General features: G+C 36.8%; 1 protein-coding gene across 1 annotated transcript in view; it reads right to left on the bottom strand.

The window, feature by feature from the left end:
- The window catches only part of FBN2 (fibrillin 2), a 220,903-nt gene that overhangs the window by 187,203 nt on the left and 18,132 nt on the right, over positions 1-15,568 (bottom strand). Inside the window, exon 5 of the mRNA XM_057748982.1 lies at positions 9,481-9,576. Within this exon, the coding sequence (XP_057604965.1) occupies positions 9,481-9,576 (96 nt within the window). The remainder of the gene's footprint in view (positions 1-9,480; positions 9,577-15,568) is intronic.

Here is a 15,568-nt window from a genome sequence, read left to right as displayed (position 1 = left end):
TTGCTTTTTCCTTGTCAGTGTGAATAGTGGCTTATCAATTTGATTTATCTTTTCAGTGGATCAGCTTTTGGTTTCAAAGATTTTCTCAGTTTTTCTGTTTCCTACTTCATTTATTTTTACTCTGAACTTTATTATTTCTTTTCTTCTGCTTACCTTTGGTTTAATTTGTTCTTTTTTCTGATTTTTTTTAATGAAGAAGCTGAGATCACTAATTTGAAACCTCTCTACTTCTAATATAGACCTTCAGAGCTATAAATTTCCTTCTAAGTACTCCTTCAGTGGCATCTCACAAATTCTGATATATTGTTTTCACTTTCATTCAGCTCAAAATGCTTTCTAATTTCCCTTTTGATTTCTTCTTTGATCTATGGATACCAGAAATGAGTTACACCGTTTCTGAATGTTTGTGTGTTTTCCAGAGATCTTTCTGATTTCATTCCATTGTGAACTAAGAAGACACTTTGAATACACTTTAAAGAATCTGTCAGGCTAAACCTGGGTTCTCTCTCAGCACAGCCTGGAAAAACTCGCTCAAGCAGCAAACTGGGAAAATCTAGTACAGTCCTTCTTTCAAGGATTACTTTCTGTTGTTACTTGAGGTCCAAAATCTTGAAACCCACTGTTTCATATATTTTATTCCGTTTTTCAGTTCTTCTCAGGCAGGAGGGTTAATCTGGCTCCTGTTAGTCCACCTTGGCTGGAAATAGAAGTCTCAAATTTGTTTTAAGTATTATGAGTTTTGAATAAATATTTTATCGCATCATATATATAAACTCTGGGTATAAGCATTCAGAGGTATAATCAGAAATTTGTATACCAAAAAGATTTCCCTAGGCCAGACAACAAAAGGATATAACAATAGCAAGCCATCTTTCATTCAATTGGAACTGTGTACCTATTTATCATTCTCGTACTTAACAACTGACACAATATATTTCCAAAGTGCAGAAATACATTATTATTGCAATTTTGTGTTTCACTCAAAATAAAGTTGTGGTTAAGTGTGTGAGTTTTGAGGTTATACCACTGTGTTCCAATCCTACTTCCTTTATTTATTAGCTGAGTGAATTTCAGCAAATTGTTTTACCTCCTTCTGCCTCAGTTTTCTCATCTGTAACATAACGTTAAAAAATGTTGGGCGACGTAATCTCGGCGTGTAAGTGTGAAAAAAAATGTTATCTTTGGGTTGCTGTAATTATTAATTCCTCTAAAGAACTTCTCATAATCCCCCATATTACATAATTTTCCATTTCAAATTAATACTAATATGAATTTATGCAGAGATAAATCATAAACTGACTGAAAACACTACACATACAAATGTAGTAGATTCACTGCTATTACCTACCTGACATACAACGAGTTCTCTCTGCCCTCAGCCTCTCCACCCTCCATTTCCTTCCATTTACCATTACAGACTGACCTTTACAGAGAACACCTTTCAAGATTAGAAGTCCTTCATAATCCCTCTCTCCCCAGAGTCTACTGAATAGAGGGCAGCCTCTTGACTTTGGCAGTCCAGACTTTGTGCATTAAGGTCCAAGTTTATTTTTCCAGCCTCATCTTCTACTCTTCCCTTTCACTGTTATCGTAGAGCCACAATGATGAATAAGCATCCATGAACATTCAAGGACCTCTACTACATGTGTACTTTTTTCATCCTATTCATTCTACTTGGAACCGCTGTGTTTATGCAGCCACACATACAGCCTGCCTTTTATATATCACACTGTGTGGAGTAGAGGGAACACAAAGGCAACATAAGATAAAAATCTCTGCTCTTAAAAGGCTCGCAGACAAAACAGTAAGCAGTCACAATGCAATGATCAAGAGAGCTAGTCTAAAGGAATGGGATATATGGCAGGTATGGTAAAGAGAAGAGTATGCCTAATTTTTGCACAAAAAGTAAGGTAAGGCAGGGAGGCAGGTTGTGGTCAAGGAAAGCTTCACAGAGAAACTGTTCTCTGGACTGTTTGAAGACCCCTGACCTACTCCTATGAGATTCAGCAATACACAAGCCCACTGATTACAATTACCTTGTGTGAAATAAACTCTACTGTATATTAGTTACACTGTGAAATGCTTGGAACAAGACCTTCTGCAGAGGGAAGGGGGAGACTAAGACTAAAGAAACCAGTTAAATAGTGAGTAACTACTAATAGCAACATTGGCATTTACAGTAGAAACATGTCAAAACAAGATGAGCAGGTTCTAAATATTCAACAGTATAACAGGCAAGGTAGTGATGATGAGATACAGTATTTTTCATTTGATCTATAGCATCACAAAAAATCCACACAAAAATTAGAAGTGGAATTTACATCATTCACAACGGATACATTCTGATCTAAGACATTCCAAGTGGTGCTGGAACAATCTCCCTCAACCATAAACACAATTTTGTGCAGGCGAGCATATCATATCTTGGCTTTATTTTTCATAATTATAGCTTATTATTTATTGAGATCTTACTCTGTGCCAGACACTGTCTAAGCACTTTATCTTTCATTTAATTCGCATATCAGGAATGTGAGCTGCTCTTAAAATATGCTATTTATTCTGAGTCCTTACATTGTCAGTAAAAATATCATTAAACTTTATTTGTATGACTTATATGGTTGACAAAAATCCCTTTATTCCAGATTGAAAATTCCATTTTTGAATATTCCATTGTTATCTTTTTGATAACTGGGGAGTTCAGTTAAGAGAGATTAGCATCAATAATTATCATTTATTGGGTGCCAGGTATTATATCATTGTCTCAAAAATAATTCAGGGTTGACACAGTACATATCTATTATACATGCATAAACACAGATCAGAGAAGGCAATCACATTTCTAAGGTCACACAAGTCTTGATATTAAGTTTTGATTCTGGCTATACCCTGTATTCCTAAAACACAGCAAAAATCACTTAGTAGCTGCCTACCATGTGCCAGGCACTCTGCCTATTATGTGTTAGGAGCTTAACATAGTATTGCTTTTAATCTTCCCAACAACCATGAGGTAACTGCAGGTCCACAATCCTTCATCTGAAACCCTTGGAGACAGGTATCATTTAAGAATTTTTAGTATTTGGGTTTTTTTAAAATATACGATGATATAACATAGACCCCTCTCCCCACACATGCACATTTTATTATTTATTACTTTTGGCTAAATCCTATGTAATAACCTTTCATCATATTTAATTCATGTGTGTGGTAGCTTCACCTAGTTTCCATACCAGTTAGAACTCTGTCTTCAGACCTGATGCTGAAATAGGAAAACAGGAAAATACTGATGGAGTTACACAAATATGATATATTTGCATATTTTTATTTTGTATTGCAGGTTCCTCTGCCTCTCCATAGATAAAACAAAAGCAAACAAGGATACACATACATAAGGGCACTTAGAACTGTAATAAATGAAAATACTCACTGGTTTAACTCAAAGGAGTTTTACAAATAAAGCATCAGGGTCTACTGGGCTGCCCACACATTCAATCTTACTGCACAGATCAAAAGAGCGCAGGCTTAAATCGAAGAGTGAGAAATGGAAGCCTGGCTCTCCCAGATCAGATCAATCAACGAACTGATTTTCTCCCAAGCTTAGAGCCGTCATTTATACAGCTCACCATCTCCACTCTGAGTTTTAGCTTTCCATCTCCCTTTGCTATCATTCATTCTTCATTCTATTCTTCTTTTCTTTTCCTTCCACTTTCCACTGCCTGCTTTTTTTCTCTCTCATTTTCCTTCCCTTGTGTTCTTAATGGCATTCAAGATAAGGATGTCATCTGAGCTACTGCCAAAAAGTTAAGTTCCCACAGATCTTCTGGTATTTTTCTGATGCCCATTTAAGGCTAAGTTTAGCTTAGAGAGTGCAAGGTTATAAAATGTTCTTAACAGCCTCAGGAGTACAGAACTGTGTGTGCATGTGAGCGCGCAGGAATATGTGAGGTTGACATGCGGTTGGTAACATTCTCTCTGTTCCTTGTAATTTCATTCTCACTAAATCTTGAGTGCAAGAAAAAGGGAGAGTTCTTATTTCTGTACATCAACATCAACTCAATAACTGTGGAAACTGCTAATTAACTGTGCAGCTTAAATAGTGTTATTCAGCATAAGACTCCATCGTAAATATTGTGTAATATCAATACAGGAATTACTCCAATACTGTTTTTCCCATTACAATGAGTTAGTTTTTTTCATTCAGATTAATTGGAGGAAGACTTCTGTAATTCTCCCTTAATCAGGAACCATTTCTGAGCTCTCACATAAATTTGTTCCTACTCCTATTATAGTATTTACTATGTTGTATTTTACTTTAATGTTTAAGTAGATGACTATTCTAGTCTTTAAATACATAATTTGCTTCTCATTAACAGTATATATTGTTTGTATTTGTAACGAACTCTAAGTACTTGGCCTAATAATAAATAATAGATATGTGATAAATACATATTTATAAATTTAGTTACCCTCCTGTATATTCTAACTTGTGGTTAAAAAGGTAAAAGAATAAAACTCCAATAGCCCTAGGAAAAAACTAGATATATTTGGAAATGGGGAAGACTTTTTAAACATAATACTAAGGGAATAAATCATAAAAAGCCTTTTTGGAGGGAAATGAACAGAACATATGAAAAGCTTTAAATTTTCACATATTCAATGACTCAGCAATTACATTTCTAGGATATATTCTAAGAATAAAATCAAAGATGTAGATTTAGCTACACAGATTTTTATCACAGCTTTGCTAAGATACAAAAAACCAACAAAACAAAAAGAAAACCTGAAAACGACCTTAAATGTTAAATGTTAACTAATAAAAAATGTAATTACAGCAGGCAGCTATATCACCATCATTGAGTTTAATGTCCGAAACCAGATTGTTTGAGATCCTCCTCCTGTTCTAATACCCCCAATGCTACCGTAAGTTTGAAGTGGGCAAAACTTCCTCATTTTTGAGATAGAGAAAATAACTTTACAAATATCACACAGGTATTTAGAATGTAGATACCTAACCCTCATTAACACAACATGCAGTGTAACCATTACCATCCATCATCTAATACAATGTAGTTCCTAACCTAAAAAGAGAAGCGGGATATAAATACATTTCATGTTACAGAACCTGAAGTGTTCTTACAGTCAATTCCAGTAAGAATGGAAAGAGCTCATTCTTTGTAAGCAAATATGTGTAGTAGAGTAAAGGACTTAAAGTATAACCCAAATCTTAAAAGTTATTAATTCTGACTGGAGAGAAATCATAATTGCATTTCTTGTTTTCCCTTGTCTTATTTTCTAAATTATCTTATTACAATGGGAGGAAATTTTTCTAAAAGTACTGCCTATACGTTGCTTAGAAGTATCAAATCCACTGCATATAGAATTCTGCAGAATTCCAGTTTGTTCTTTCACCACACTCCCCTGAATTCCTAGTCATATTATTAATTTACTATGTTACTGGAACGTCCATAGACTGAACAAACCCACCCTGCATACTTTATAATAAACTCTAAGACCATGGAATTAACGTTAAATAATAAATGTACAAATTATTTCTGAACAAATTTTGGTCTGATCTACATAATCCCCAGAATTCTGGAAAACCCTCAATAGCCATTCTCCACTCTCGTTCTTGGAGAATCTGAATAAGGTCTGAGTAGGTTTAATAACAGTCAGTTACTTTACTGACTGAAACGTGGGTGGATGAACAGAAAAGTACAGAATAATTTAAGAGCTTATAATTAGACCTGAAGGTACTATCATACAACCCTGAGTGGGAAGCTATAATCGATGCCCTCAGAGACGTCATCGTCACCATGTTCCCCCTGAATTAGACAGTAAGAGATGTGCTACACATCTGTTAAATGCCCGCTTAGGCAGGAGCCTAATAACGCAGAGTTTAAACAACCAGGACCCTGACGATGAAATACTGTCTCACGACGGAGAGAACCACTGAGCGACCTGTGACTTGGAGTGTTCGAGCAGAGGCTGAGTGAGTCCTCCTCGGCATGCTTTTAGACACTGGGTTCATGCGTTAACTGGATGATTTTACGAAAGTTACCCTGAAGGGAAATCCATCCATTTTACATTTTCCATAAAGGCATAAAAGTTTAGATTTTATAAACTGTAACATTTTCAACTTGCTTTCACTTTTTTTTCTGATGCAGGTTCAGATTAACAAAAGGAATTTTCTTTAAAATGTCAATAGGTTAAAAAGTAAATTTCCAATCCTCCTTTTTAAGGTATCATTTACTGAAAGATGTACATTTTAAAGAAAATGTCACTAAGCATAAAAGTATTTGAAATTTTATGATATTTACATACTTTTTAAAAGGAAGTCATGTTTACATGTTAAAAAAGAATTCGTAGTAGTAATTTATGCATAATTTAAAAGGGTCTAGGATATATTTCTAGCAGATGGTCCTGATATAAGTGTCAAGGAAAATTCAAGTACAAAATACAATTTCAACAATCATTTAAGGTAAAGAGGTTGACACGAGGACCTCAGCAAGGCCACATTTATAATCAAGTAATCACTGTATTTAGTCCAGAAATCCCTCAGGTAAATTCATTTCTTGCCTGCCTGCCCCCTCCAAGACTCTACTGATAAATAATAAGGTACATTTTAAGTGTTAGAGAAAAAAACACCAAGTCTTGATGTATGATGATTCCATTTCTACGTTATTCTCAAGTTTATATTAAGTGCAATATTTATCTTTTTTCAAATGCCATCTGTTTGGAGAGAGAAGCAAAAAAACTGAGTATCTTCATGTGCCTTGGACACAGCTAAGCTGTCTGCATTTTATAATCAGCCTGGGACCACACGAACTCTTTCTTCAGTGCTAAGTATAAAAGGTCATTGTACGTATCAGCAAAAGTGAGGAGAGAACTCCAAAAAGGTTCAGCTTACCCAGCACCAAGACTCAAGCTAAATATCACAATCACGCCGGCGATTAGCTACCACTCAGTCTGTCTCCAGTCCGGAAACCAGGCTGCCAGAAGCCCAGATAGCAGGAAAAGCTGCTGTGTTTATCACACTACTGATCCCAAGAGACCAATTTAAAGGGAAATTATATGTGTTCTACATTGAGAAGGAAAAGTATCCCTAATTTTACAAAAGCCTTTTTTCTAGGAGAACAAAGAACATACATTTTGAAATTCAGTAACTGAAAAAGACAATATGAACTTTAAATGCAACTGGGCACATGGGCCCATTCACCAACTTCAACATAAACACGTTATTCCTTTTGTAACTATGCAGGCAATGTTTCCTGAAAAAAATTATGAACTCTACTTTCAGTGGGATTACCTATTACACATTAAAAATTCAACTGAAAATATCTTTCAAAAGCATTAAAGTTCACAGTTGCAATTTTATAGCAGAAATTGCTAATTCTTTCTTTGGAAGAAACAAAGCTTTAGAACTTTCGTCTGAAGGTTAGTACTTAAAGAGAGTTTTAAGAAACAAATCCACGTTTTTTTAAAAAATCCTTCAGGCCGATTCGTTAATTAATAAATGTTGTAATTCTTCTGAAAACATGCTCTTGTACATGTAAAATATATGTTGTCTTTATTGGATTTCCATAAATTTAGTAAGGACTGACAAACCCAATGAATGAATAACTGTTAGAGAATAATGATGTAATGCCTGGAAGCCTCTTTGTCAAAACTACACAATTCCTTTGCCAGTTGGGAATTGAATTTGAAATCTGCTTCGGGAAAAAAGTGCTGCAAAGTTTACACGACCTCCAGAAAAATGAATATCATCGCCACCAATTATAACTATGTTTGAAATTTTAAATTTAACTATTTTCCATTCTACGGTGTTTAAATAAACTTAACATCATCTCGGAAACTTGTTTTATTCCATTCTCAACAACTTATCATTTTATGCTAACATTTCACAATTAATTTTTCTTTCCAAAATAAAAGCATCTGGTGAAGACATTTAAAATTGCCTTAAGTGTAACTATAAACTCTGTCATTTGTGTAATGTACTTCAGTCCCAAGAAATCTCAATTACCTTAGGAATAATGTAAATATCTTAATGTACATATACATACAAGTGTATGTTAAAAGGCTGCATACATCTTACTTTTCAAACTTCACCATATAATTCTAATTTCTCAGCTTCTTCTCGAGCTTTAACCTGAATACCAGGATTAAGTTTTTGTCAGTGTAATGGATATAATTTTAAAAACACAAGGTTTCTTTGCAATTCAAAGTCTCTATACGTATATAAACCATCACCACTACTTATCTGTAACATTTCAATGACATAGCTTCATATACTCAAAGAAAGCAATACACAACTTTAGAAGCTATGAAAGCCCTGGGAAAGTAAATTGAATAGGTATGTAATTACAAATGATTATGTAATATTGATTTTAGTTTAAGCTTATTTTACTTTTATGGTTCAGCGCTAAATAGTTACTTATCACATTTTATAAAATTTACCTTCTTTGATATACCCTTTTACTATCAGACCATTATTAATAGTTCATTTATTGTATCAACACTGGGGATTTTCAGTAGTCTACAGGTCACAAGTTTAACTGCTATTTAAATTATGGCAAATTGGTTTCATATTGGCTTGACTGACCATTTACATAGATAAGGTGGACAATGCTGGATGCCTACCCAGCATCCATGCCCCTACCCTCTTCCTCCTGTCCAACACAATTTATACTGGCTTGATAGCAAACTCTCCCTTTCAGGTGACTCTGGGGAGGCTTTCATCATCTCCTGCTCCAAAGACAGGTCCTCATAAGGCTACATGGAACATATTAATACCATTCCTCTTACCAGGGACTGGTTCAAAAACTCAAGCTTAATCCAATCAGCATATGGAGTGTCTCTGAAGGCTATAATTGGCTCATGGTTAGAGGAGAGGTTTTCTCTCTCTAGATGTGAACAAGTAAGCATGTTCCCTTAGTTACTGCTGGCAGTTGTTTTACAACCCTAAAGAGCTGGAGGGTATGGCAAAACAGACAAAGGAAGGCATGGCCAAGAGAAACAGAACAGAATGAAAGCCTTGATCATGTCCTACCTGAAGCCCACTGACTCTGGACTTTTTGTATGCAATGTAATATATTTCCTTGATGGTTCGGGCAATTTATTTCAGATTTTTGCTGGTTTTGCAGCCAAGAACATGCTACAGCTTTTTTTAAACAGAGGTCACACTCCCAACAGTGACTCCTAATTTGAATTAACTCCAAATTATTAGGATTTGCCATCAGTCACTCACTCAAAATTACTCTAAAGCTGTAGTCCCAGAGTTGGCCTCCTGAACTGAGGTCACTCTGGTGGAAAAAAGTGAGACACTTCAGCTGCTACTGGCTATATCTCAAAATCTGACCATGCAAGTTATAGACATAATCAAAGAAGAATGAAAATATTACTCCATTAGAAGATTTTTCATTAGGTAATAAAAAATTTACAATAAGATAAACTTCTCCAAAAGGAGGTTCTCTTTTCTCTTCTTACCTCTTTCACACTGTGGACCAGTGAATCCATAAACACAAGCACAGCGGTTGGGTCCAATACAACGTCCACCATTTTGACATCCATTTTCACAGACGGCTGCACACAAACACAGCAAGAAGCTCATTATACGGTAAATGTCCAGGTACAATGTAGTAGTGTTGAAATGTAGCCAGTAATGGATCTTATCTCTAAAACATGTCACATCATGCATTTAAGCAAATATATTTCAGCATATATTGAGACCAAAACCTACACAATTCATGTAAATCAAGTCATTAAGTAAGCATTTGGTAACAGTTTTCTTCTTTTGAAATCAGAATCACAAGGATTGGCTGGATCTAATGCTCATAGTCAGAATATAATGATTCGATCCTCTATTTCAGTTCTATTAACCCTATAATCTATTTTCATAGGTAAAAGATGATTAGAATATGAAGGAAAAGGATTGCAGGCCCTAGAGAGCAGAGAGAGGGCAAAAAAAAGGAGAGGAAAATGTGATATGGAAAAATAAAGAGGACATGGCAATAAGAAGAAATAAAAAAGGAAAGGAAGCCAAAAAATGAAGGCAGAATAAAAACGTAAAAGGCAAAACTAACATGAAAAATGGGGGAAAGTACCATCGATTCAGCAATAAACTACCAAGAGAAGTAACTAATATATCAACTCATAGGAGGAAAGAAAGGGAAAAACCTCACTGTGTCAACAGTAGGTTCTTTCATATAAAATTAGCCCACAGTTCAAAATGTGTAAGTAATGATGACAAACACCTGCAGCACAAACTTTCCCTCCTCTGGACTTGTAAGAGGGAGACCAGAATTGGGAGTTCAGGTGGCCCAGAGGGAAACAGTGAGTCAGAAAGGAATCTGAACTCTCTCCTCCACCCGCTCACCCCACAGCGCCTCCCCAAAAAAATCCCTCTTCAGATTACTTGAAAAATAAGTATGCCTGTGAAACATACTGGGGACAGCAGAATTCAAAAATCACATCTCCTCCAGGAGAAAACACCAATACTACAAGCTGTGTCCTAACCCACCCACCTGTTGAACAGAAACACTCTGTCCTCACCGAGGTAGAAGAGGACTACATTCTGTGACCTGTGTCTCCAAAAGAGGACTTAAGACACTAAAGGGAAGTGAGGGGGAGAAGGAAAAAGATGGCGGCGAAGTAGAGGGACGTGGAATGCATCCCTCTCCACAGATGCATTGGGAATGCACCGAAGGACGCAATTATTCCCACAGAGAACCAGCGCAACACCAGCAGACGGCCTCCGACACCAGAAAGGACGGCAAGGAGCCCAACATAACGGGTAGGGAGGCATCTACGAGGGCTCAAAGAGGGTGAAGCGGCGGACCTGTGGCAGACGGGAGGGAGTGAGAAACATACAGCGGGTCTGCACCGCAGCTCAGCGTTCCCGGAATGAGACGTCGATCTGCGGCTGAACAGAGGGTCCGGGAGCGGGAGCATGGGAACCGGAGAGCTGGTTCAGGGGGAGAAACATTGTTGCCAGTAAGGTGATGGACCGAGAAGACAGGAGGGAAGAGGTCTGCAGTGAGGAGTGCCTGTCCCTGAGAGCTGCCCGGCCATGATGGCGGCTGGAGGCTGTAGGCTCACGGGCGGGGGGGAGGAGCCGCACACGCATAGCCTCTCTCTCTATCTTTCCGAGCCTCTGCAGCGGGCAGTGGAGAGACGCCCTGTGGGCCACCTACGGTGCTCAGGGATAACAAGCACCCTCAGGCACTTGGGCGGAGCTAGATTAAAACCCCTTGGAACGCCTGCAGCAGGGAGGCTGCCGAGAAAAAAACAAACAAACAAACAAAAAACCCTAGAGAGGCCCAACTCTAAGACTTTCTGTTTACACCTGAGCCACCAGCATCCCTCTGCAACAGGCACCTCCAAGCCCGACTGAAACAACAGTGCACCACTGCTCACTCACTCCCAGGGGAAGGAGCCACTATTGTACCCTCTCCCTCCCCACACACCGACGCTTACAGACAAACAATAAAGGAACCTCAGCTGGTCACAGAATAATGCAAAAAAACCCAAGGCGAGTAGAAGGACACTTACAGCTGAGACGCTATGGAAACAGAAATATTAGTATCGATCCTATTGAACTGGTCCATTCTGGGATCAGTTCTGGATTTTTTTTTTTTTTCTTTATTAACTACGATCTTAGTCCTAAGGGATCTACAAGTTTTATAACATAATTTTTTTAATGATATTTTTTATTCTATTTTTGTTTTTTTGCCTTTTTATATACTTCTATATCTAGCTAAGTTTTTGGTAGTACGGACAATATATCTCTCATACTTTCCTTTCATCCCAATCTTCTATACATTTCTATTCCTTTCTTTTTATTTCCATATTTCCAACCACACTACGCTCTTCTGTTCCCGTTTCTTCCAGCCATTTTAAGTTTATTTTATCTTAACATACTTATAAGCAACACTATTGACCTGCTCAGACTCCTTGCTCTATTCTCCAAATGACACACCACCTTGGTATTTAATATTAGGTTTTTGTCTTTATCTTAGTTCTTAGTACAACTGTCTAATTTCATTCTGAGAATCTCCATGCTGTCTGGTGGTACTCTAGCTCTTTTCTATATTTGATCCTAGCTTACAAAATCTCCCTGGATTAGTGTTTGTATGTGTAAGGTGTTATTTGTTTGTTTGTTTGCTTTTGCTTTTGTCTCTGATTTGTTCTGTTTCAGTTGTCAATTTCTGTTGGGTTTCTCTTTGAATATCTGATTTGTTTAAGCCAACACTTGGACATTAGTCTGAGGCTTGGACAGCCTTCTTTAAACACCTCTATCGCCAGGACAAGCAACCCCAAAAGTTTGGACAACCATGAGGAAACAAAGAAACACCATGCAGGCAAAGCGGCAGGAAAAAAACCCACAAGACCAAAGAAATGAGGAGGAAATAGGAAAAATGCCTGAAAAAGAATTTAGAGTAATGATAGTAAAAATGATACAAAATCTCGATAACAAAATAGAGAAAGTACAAGAAACAGTTCATAAGAACTCACAAAAACAAACAGCAATGGATAACAAAATAACTGAAATTAAAAATACTCTAGATACTATAACCAGCAGAATGACTGAGGCAGAAGAATGAATAAGTGAATTGGAAGATAGAATGGGGGAAATAAACGCCACAGAGCAGGAAAAAGAAAAAAGAATAAAAAGACTAGAAGACAGTCTCAGAGACCTCAGTGATAACATTAAGCGTACCAACATTCGAATTATAGGCATCCCAGAAGAAGAAGAAAACAAGAAAGGGTCTGAGAAAATATTTCAAGACGTTATAGTGGAAAACTTCCCCAACATGGGAAAGGAAATAATTAACCAAATCCAAGAAGCACAGAGAGTCCCATACAGAATAAACCCAAGGAGAAATACACCAAGGCACATATTAATCAAACTAACAACAATTAAACACAAAGAAAAAATATTAAAAGCAGCAAGAGAAAAGCAACAAATAACATATAATGGAAAACCCATCAGGATAACAGCTGACCTTTCTACAGAAACTCTGCAGGCCAGAAGGGAATGGCAGGATATCCTGAAAGTCCTGAAAGAGAGAAACCTACAGCCAAGAATACTCTACCCAGCAAGAATCTCATTCAGATTCGAGGGAGAAATCAAAAGCTTTCCAGACAAGCAAAAGTTAAGAGAATTCAGCACCACCAAACCAGCCTTCCAACAAGTGCTAAAGGAACTTCTCTAAGTAGGAAACACAAGAAAAGGAAAACACCTACAAATACAAACCCAGAACAATTAAGAAAATGGTAAGTGGAACACACATGTCAATAATCACTTTAAATGTAAATGGATTAAATGCTCCAACCAAAAGACACAGACGGGCTGAATGGATACAAACACAAGACCCTTCTACATGCTGCCTACGAGAAACCCACTTCAGACCAAGGGATACATATAGACTGAAAGTAAAGGGATGGAAAAAGATATTCCATGCAAATGGAAGTCAAAAGAAAGCTGGAGTAGCAATACTCATATCAGACACATTAGACTTGAAAGTAAAGACTATTTCAAGAGACAAGGAAGGACACTACATAATGATCAAGGGATCCATTCAAGAAGAACATATCACAATGGTAAATATCTATGCCCCCAATATAGGAGCACCTCAATACATAAGGCAAATGCTAACAGCGATAAAAGGGGACATCGACAGCAACACAATAATAGTAGGAGACTTTAACACCCCACTTACATCAATGGACGGATCATCCAAACAGAAAATTAATAAAGACACACAAGCTTTAAATGACACATCAGACCATCTCGACTTAATTGATATTTATAGGACATTCCATCCAAAAACAACAGACTACACTTTCTTCTCAAGTGCACACGGAACATTTTCCAGGATAGATCACATCTTGGGTCACAAATCAAACCTCGGCAAGTTCAAGAAAATTGAAATCATATCAAGCATCTTCTCAGACCACAACGCCATGAGACTAGATATCAATTACAGGAAAAAAACTGCAAAAAATACAAACACATGGAAGCTAAACAATTCACTCTTAAACAACCAAGAAATCACTAAAGAAATCAAAGAGGAAATCAAAAAATATCTAGAAACAAATGACAATGAAAACACAACAACTCAAAACCTATGGGATGCAGCAAAAGCAGTTCTAAGAGGGAAGTTTATAGCAATACAGTCCTACCTTAAGAAACAAGAAAATTATCGAATAAACAACCTAACCTTACACCTAAAACAATTAGAAAAAGAAGAACAAAGAAACCCCAAAGTGAGCAGAAGGAAAGAAATCATAAAGATCAGAGCAGAAATAAATGAAAAAGAAAGGAAGGAAGCCATAGCAAAAATTAATAAAACTAAAAGCTGGTTCTTTGAGAAGATTAACAAAATTGATAAACCATTAGCCAGACTCATCAAGAAAAAAAGGGAGAAGATGCAAATCAACAGAATTAGAAATGAAAAAGGAGAAGTAACAACGGACACCTCAGAAATACAAAAGATCATGAGAGACTACTACAAGCAACTATATGCCAATCAATTGGATAACCTGGAAGAAATGGATACATTCTTAGAAAAATACAATCTTCCAAGACTGAACCAGGAAGAAATAGAAACCATGAACAGACCAATCACAAGTACGGAAATTGAGGCAGTGATTAAAAATCTCCCAACACACAAAAGCCCAGGACCAGATGGGTTCACGGGTGAATTCTATCAAACATTTAGAGAAGAGCTAACACCTATCCTTCTCAAACTCTTCCAAAATATCGCAGAAGGTGGAACACTCCCAAGCTCATTCTACGAGGCTACCATCACCCTGATACCAAAACCAGGCAAAGATGTCACAAAAAAAGAAAACTACAGACCAATATCACTGATGAATATAGATGCAAAAATCCTCAACAAAATACTAGCTAACAGACTCCAAGAGCACATTAAAAAAATCATACACCATGATCAAGTGGGGTTTATCCCTGGGATGCAAGGATTCTTCAATATACGCAAATCAATCAACGTGATACATCATATCAACAACTTGAAGGATAAAAACCATATGATCATCTCAATAGATGCAGAAAAAGCTTTTGACAAAGTTCAACATCCATTTATGATAAAAGCTCTTCAGGAAATGGGCACAGAAGGAAATTACCTCAACATAATAAAAGCCATATATGAAAAACCAAAAGCCAACATCATTCTAAATGGGGAAAAACTGAAAGAATTCCCTCTAAGAACAGGTACAAGACAAGGGTGTCCACTCTCACCATTATTATTCAACATAGTTTTGGAAGTTTTAGCCACAGCAATCAGAGAAGAAAAAGAAATCAAAGGAATCCAAATTGGAAAAGAAGAAGTAAAATTGTCACTCTTTGCAGATGACATGATATTATATATAGAAAACCCTAAACACTCTACCAGAAAACTGCTAGCACTAATTGATGAGTTTAGTAAAGTAGCAGGATACAAAATTAATGCACAGAAATCTCTTGCATTCCTATACACTAACAACGGAAGAACAGAAAGAGAAATTAAGGAAACTCTCCCATTCACCATTGCAACCAAAAGAATAAAATACC

The sequence above is a fragment of the Hippopotamus amphibius genome, chromosome 1, assembly GCF_030028045.1.
Source record: "Hippopotamus amphibius kiboko isolate mHipAmp2 chromosome 1, mHipAmp2.hap2, whole genome shotgun sequence".
Taxonomy (NCBI): domain Eukaryota; kingdom Metazoa; phylum Chordata; class Mammalia; order Artiodactyla; family Hippopotamidae; genus Hippopotamus; species Hippopotamus amphibius.
Note: the sequence above shows the minus strand (reverse complement) of the source record. Positions and strands in the feature narration are given on the sequence as shown.